Source organism: Cyprinodon tularosa, unplaced genomic scaffold, assembly GCF_016077235.1.
Source record: "Cyprinodon tularosa strain WSP-4 unplaced genomic scaffold, ASM1607723v1 ctg358, whole genome shotgun sequence".
Lineage (NCBI taxonomy): Eukaryota > Metazoa > Chordata > Actinopteri > Cyprinodontiformes > Cyprinodontidae > Cyprinodon > Cyprinodon tularosa.
Genome location: NW_024039072.1, coordinates 329,880 through 336,894, shown reverse-complemented (window position 1 = coordinate 336,894; position 7,015 = coordinate 329,880). Strand labels below are relative to the sequence as shown.

General features: G+C 37.2%; 1 protein-coding gene across 1 annotated transcript; it reads left to right on the top strand.

The window, feature by feature from the left end:
* Positions 1-4,537: 4,537 nt before the first annotated feature.
* On the top strand, positions 4,538-6,741 carry LOC119790216 (perforin-1-like). Its single transcript, XM_038295660.1, has 2 exons — positions 4,538-5,070; positions 5,556-6,741. The coding sequence occupies exons 1-2, from the start codon at positions 4,538-4,540 to the stop codon at positions 6,739-6,741; spliced, it is 1,719 nt and encodes a 572-aa protein (XP_038151588.1).
* Positions 6,742-7,015: the final 274 nt, after the last annotated feature.

The window sequence follows — 7,015 nt, the reverse complement described above, 5'->3', positions numbered from 1 at the left end:
TGCGAAGCAGCTGGGATGACGATCAGCCTTCAAGCCAAGCCAACGGTTTTAACTATAAAAAGGTGACTTTCCCTCTTCATGTTGGAGGAGGGTTCCCGCCTCAAGTGGAGGAATCTCTGGAATTCCTGTCCTCTTCACCACAACCAGTATTGTGGTGAAGTGGTAGCTGATTCAAAAGGAAAGCTCTCGATTTACCAATTGAACTATGGTTCTACCCTCACCTATGGAAATCAAAGGCAGGTCATAACCAGAAAAGCTAGACCTGAGATACAAGGGGTGGAAATACACTTCCTTTTCAGGGAGGCCTGACACTCTATTACAGATAGGGTGAGAAGCTTGGCCATCTGCGAGAGGCTCAGAGTAGAGTTGCTACTCCTTTCTATTGAGAGTTAGCTGAGGTTGTTTGGACATCTGTTCAGATGCACCCTTACTACCTCCCTCCCTAGGGAGGTGTTCCAGGCACGTCCCAATAGGAGGAGGCCCAGGGGGCATCCCAGAACATGCTGGAAGGACTATATCTTTTGAGGGGCCCAGAAAGACCTCAGGCTTCTGAAATTAATGATAATACTATAATTATACAGGCTGTCATCAAAATGGTCAAATAATAAAGTGTTTGATCAAATTCCAAAACATATCAGTGACATTTCAATATAACAGAATATAGTCTGTTATATTAAAGTCCATATGGATTCAGATCACAGTGATCCTCAGTGTTGGCAGTCAAGGGATTAATACATGAAATCACCAGCTCTATTGATAAAAGAAGTTTGCAGTTTGTTTGTTTGGATAAAAAAAATTTGGCACTGGAGTGGATGAACAGCTACGTAAGGATCATAAAATGGACTTTTATGGTCATGCTTGGACTTTCCTTGTGGTGTCCCCCAGGGGTCACTATTGGGACCAATACTGTTTTTTTTTTACACAAATGACACATTTTAGGTTTCAGGGCTCAGTGTAACTGTTTGTTTACTTTCAGATGATACAAATATTTTCTGTATAGGTGAGAGCTAAAAAACAGGTTTGCCAAAAAATTCCTTTAGTTCTAGAGAACTAAGTTCATGTTATTTTAATTTCATCAAGAATATTTAGATGTAAAATTTAAAGTATATTTTGATATAAGTGGAAAAAAAGTCTTAGTTTTGATTACTGATTAAAAATCAACTGGAAGCCTCACATCAACCATATATAACTATATAGAAAAATTTCTAGTTTTTGTAAAGCAAAATATTTTATATTTTCACAGTGTTTTGCCCAGAAGTATTACACATTCACTACTGTTCACTGCTTTTACCATACCTATTGTATAGTTTGGCATCAACACCTTCAGGAGATCACTCAAACTACTATGCACACTGCAGAAAAGAGCCATCAGTATAATCCATACAGCTGGATATCACACTAATCTATTATTCTTTCATTCCAGGTAGCCAAAATTCTCTAGTAGAATTTTTAAAGCTCATCATTAATGCATAAATCTAGAAGTAAACAAGTTAAAACATTTTTCTGAGAGAGATAGAGGCAACAATTACAGGGATAATCCAAAATTCTAAATTTGATGTGCATAATGACAATCATATGATATTACATCACCACAGTCTATTACCACATCAAATAAGAACTGACTATTGATTTCCTTAAAGGTACAGTGGAGAATGTTCTTTTTCCAGGTGGATCATCAAAATAAGTGGTCCTCCTAATTATCAATCATTCTGGTGATATGTTTACATAAGGCTGTCGTATGTGCTTGTCCTTATTTTCAGTTACCGGAGGGTGAGTCTGAGTTTCTTTTTGGAAAGTAAGCTTGTATGAGCGATGCACACAGCAAATTTTAAACAGAGCGTGCACGAGTAGAAATGGGCTTGTGCATGCTCTCACACACGTTTAAAAGGCATTCCCTCTCGGGTGTGGGTACAGGATTGTGCATGTGCATTTTATTTTATTTTTTCAGAAAGGCATGAACTGACTGAAGGAATAGGTGTACAGCTTGAAACCTTTAATCTCTACACCCAGTAGGGTGTCGATTCATAGTTCCATATTATCAATACAGTAAATTTACAAACCTTATGGAAAACAAGACAATCAGTGAATTCTTCTTTAAGGATATCAGAATCTACAGGTGTTTGTGTTTAATAAGTGTTACAGGAAATCTGCCAAGAACAACAAACAAAATTACATGAGAATGAGAACAAATGAGGGACTCATTGCATTTAGAAATGACCTGCTTAGTCAAAACTGGAACTTTATACTACAGGAGAAAAACATGAATAAAGTTTACAAAACGTTTTCTAATATACATATCATAAAATATGTAGCAAATAGGGTAAATACACACTGGATCACAAAAGGACTGCAGAATGCCTGCAAAAAAACAAGAACCCACAACATAGAGGTCAATAGAAACAGAATCTAGAAAGAAAGGATGTAAGAATAAATAAGTACAAATTTTAAGAACATCTAAACAGGATTATTATTAATAAGTTCTCTTAGTAACCAAATCAGGGATACCATCAATTCTGTTCAGCTTTCCAGGAGTCTCCCTGATATAGATAGTTGTTCACAGAATGCCGCGAGTCGAATAAATGATCCCGGATTTTAGACTATGCGGATTTTAGACTATCAGTCAGGTGCTGACTAATAGTTTGATTGGATCAATCAGGGGGCAAGGAGGGGGCCAGTGTGTTTTCATGGGGGCACAGAAAAGCATGAAATAAGAAATAGGGCAAGGGATTCCAATATATTAATAAGGCGGTATGAGGTGAAATATCTTTTCAATTAGGTTAAAAAAAATTCCATTTCTTATGAGGTCAATATACATTTATAATTTATGAATTTTACATGTTTTTGACTTATTTGAAGTTAAAACTACCGTTTTCTATAAAATTTGAATTAGAACTCAAGAAAAACTGTTAAATTCATGTGTAAAAATTAGAGCATTTTTTTTTATTTGTAGTGGGGGAAAAAACAGGTTTTTGAATAATTAGTAAAATAGAATTTTAAAAGAAAAAGAATGAAATAGATCCAAAGGACCTATCAGTAACCATGTCTGTTCCAGTGCAGATCATCATTAGAATTTCTTTTAAATATTGTGTTTTCAGTACAGGGGCCATAACAGGGGGCCAGGACATGATCTACAGGGGCACTGGCCCCTGTTGGCCCCTGTCTTGAACCGGCCATGGTAAGGAATGATGTCACCATGGCGAGGTGCACTGTATGCTGAAGTCCCAGGAAAAACAGAAAGCATGACCGATGTTCAATGCTACAAGATTGAAAGTATTGAAAAAAAAAAAAAAGACCATTACTGTTCTGTTTTGAAATTACTGTTAGTTAATAAACAGTTGTTGAAAAGGGGTGGGGGGATAAGCATCCCAGGTATATATATATATATATATATATATATATATATATATATATATATATATATATATATATATATATATATATATATATATATATATATATATATATATATATATATATTGCACTGTATATACTGTTAATACCCTTGTGCACCTTCTTCTTTTTGACTATTTGAACTTATGTAACAAGTAAATTTCTCCACTGTGATATCAATAAAGTCAATCAATCAATCAACTCAGTTCAAATCATGAATCTGTTAATGCGCTCATATAAATGGCCATGTTCAAAGGTAGCAGACCAGTTACAATGATAAGCGCAAAGGGAAGAGCGCAGGCTTTCTTCTGAGAGAAGCAGAAACTCATCTTGCCGAAATACGAAAAGGAAAAAATATCTAAATGAAAAGTCAAACAAGGTGGTAAAAAAGATGTTCTTGGCCATTAATGGTGGGAGCTGGTTCAGACGCCTCCCTCTATCCTTTGCTCAGGACAAATGACCAGGTTGCCCACACCCTATCGGTGGGCATGCTTATTACTTAAGGTCCTGACTAATGAGAAAGCAGGCTAGCCAGTTACCTGTGATTCCTCTTTTTATAAGGGTGTGGTCAACCAAAAGTTATCTTGTAGGTCTATAAAGTTGTGAAACAACATCCAAAGTACTATACTTGCCTTATCCCACCCAAGGCCCGCGTCTACCTCTTTTAGTCTTACAAGCCTATATTACCAAGGTAACCAGATCTGGGCTGTAGCCAACACTAATGCCTAATTAAGAAAACTTCCAGTAACTTATAGTGCAACAGTTAAGGGACTTAGCAACAGTTGTTCTGCACAAGGGTATAAAACTATACAAAGGGTTTACATTTTACTTTAGGTGTCAAAGTAGCTGTTGAATGAAACTGTTAATTATAAAACCTGTGAAGATGACATGTGACATCACTCAACCTCAGCTTCAACATTATTAAATTTAGAGTTATACTGTCTACTGAAGAAAGCAGCAGAACTTGTGTTTGTCTTCAGCTAAGGTAAAATGCAATAATTTTCTCTTGTCTTAATAAAAAATGTTCTATTTTAATTATGTGGAAAAAAGTTTTCGTTACTATTACCATCTAGAGCAATGAGTAAAATAAGTATTCAAAGTGGCCTCTGCTGAATTTGTATTTTTTTATCATTTTGTTTTCCTGTAGATGGCAAACGCTTGGCAGTTCATGCTCTTTTGTTGGATGTGGATTCCTCTGAGTGTCCCATCCACTGTGAGCTTCATTGGTTCACCACAGCAATGTGAAAAGGCTAGTTTTGTACCAGGTTACAATCTGGGTGGAGAGGGCTTTGACATTGTGAAGATGGAGAGAAAGGGGGCCTATGTCATCGACGTGGAAACGTGGAACCTTGGAAATGGCACTTGCAAAATGTACAGAAACAGCTACCTGAAAGGAGTTAATCACAAGGTCCCAGTTGCTGTGGTTAACTGGAGAACCCTCCCGAAGTGCAACATGAAGGTCTCTAACACACTCTACGATTCTGTTGAATCTCTCGTCGAAGATTCCACATCATCGGTGACCAATGACTGGAAAATTGGTCTGAACATATCTTTGGGTAACGCATCGGCTAGTTTCAGCCTTGGAGGATCACATTCCAGGGTCTCTAAGTTTGGCATGGCAAAGTCCAAAGAAGACCGCTACAGCTTTGCCCGCCAATCTGTTGATTGCAACCTGTATAGGTGAGTGTACACATAAATTAGCAATCAAGTTTATGGTGTGGTATAGTTACATTTAGAAATAATTTCAGTGGGAATGAGAACAATATCGGCAGATGTTCTGTTTAAAACAAGAGGCATTTATATAATCAGTTCATCAGAATTTTTGTCTTGTAACCGTTTTCATTAGATGTGCATTCAATGCATAAAAGGTAACAAAACAAAAGATAAGAGTAAATTTTTCTAGAAATTACAACATACACTGGCGACACATTATAACACAGAGGAATTATTGAGAACTGTATAAACCTTAAAGATATATATTTTAAAGGGGACAGCTTTAATAGTCAGATTAAAAAAGGAAGGAACTTTAAGGTTATTTGATGGAATCTTACACTGTTAGCACAAAGTAATGTTTAGAGATTCATAGAACTCAATGATGTGTTCAAGTTTGGCTTGTTAACAGATTGTAGCTACCGGTAATTACATTTATTTTTTTTGCTTCACAGGTACAGAATCAACACAGCTCCTCCTATGAGTCCTGACTTCGTATCAGCTGTGAATTCTCTCCCGCCATATTCCTCCATAAATAGGTCTCCTTATCAGAATCTGATCAATATTTTCGGCACTCATTACATAACACAGGTATATCTTGGAGGGGAAATAGCAGCAACAACAGCCTTTCAGACCTGCAAGGCCACCATGGAAGGGCTGTCAGAGACGGAAGTTAGTGATTGTTTGTGGGCTGAAGCTTCAGCTAGTTTTGCTAATATTTCTGATCAAACCACCATGGCTAAACACTGCAAAGACAAGAAAAAGAAAATGAATGGCAGTCAAAGTTTTGGCTCTAAATTTAATGAGCGTATCACAGAAGTGCTTGGTGGTGACGAATTCGGAATTGTACTTTTCAATGTTGATTCAGAGCCTGATGTCTTTAAAAACTGGTTAAACTCTCTTAAAACCACACCTGATGTAGTTCAGTATAACTTGAAGCCACTGCACATGATACTTCCAGATAATCATCATGCAAAAAATGGTCTGAAACGAGAGGTGGAGCAGTACATTATGAGAAATGTAGTGCTGAAGAAATGCTCTGAATCCTGTCAAATAGGACACAGGTCCAGCAAAAGGGATCCCTGTGCTTGTGTTTGTAATAACAACCAGAATATCAAGTCAAACTGCTGTCCTGCTGGGAAAGGTCTCGCAACACTGAAGGTGTACAAACTATTTGCAAAGGGTTTGTATGGTGATACGTGGTCAGAGACAGATGGTTCAGTGGAGGTTAAGTATGGTGACCAGCTAAAGCGCACCAAAATAATCAGTGACAATGACAATCCTAGGTGGCTCGAAAAATTTGATTTTGGACCCATTGTTATCAACATGCAAAACAAGCTGAAATTTTCTGTTTATGATGAGGATACACAGTGGAACCGTGATTTGCTAGGTCAGTGTTCTTTTGATCTCCGTAGAGGGCTTGTGAAGGACACCTGCATGTTTGATCATGGTACGTTCTACTTTACCTACCTGGTAGAGTGTGCACCAAGCCTCGGTGGCAAACGGTGCGATGAGTACATTTCCTCCCCCATGGACCCTTCTTTGACCAAAGCGTTTTACACCAGAAATAGTGTTCTGCTCGGGGATGCAATGAAAATGTTTTCAAAGCCAGGTAGTACATCAGGTTCTGGCAAGCTGTAAGATTTTATTTTATTTTTTTTTACGAAATGCATTTCCTGTCTATTTTTTGTGAAAGATATCAACATTTAAAGTAATCTATGCTAAATGCTAACTTCTTTGACCAAAGTATTTTAAACCAGAAACAGTGATCTGCTTGGAGTTAGAATGAAAATGTTTTCAAAGCCAGGTATTGGATCACGTTATGGTGAACTGTGAGATGGTGTTACAAGCACAGTAAACACAACTGTTTTAAGCTTGAAATATTATATCCTTTAACTTTGGAGTAAAAAAAATA

Bases quoted from the DNA above. Each gene is read 5' to 3' on its own strand.
- LOC119790216 (XM_038295660.1), top strand. From the start codon at position 4,538: ATGGCAAACGCTTGGCAGTTCATGCTCTTTTGTTGGATGTGGATTCCT. The intron at 5,071-5,555 runs GTGAGTGTACAC...TTTGCTTCACAG, and splicing joins GTTGATTGCAACCTGTATAG to GTACAGAATCAACACAGCTC.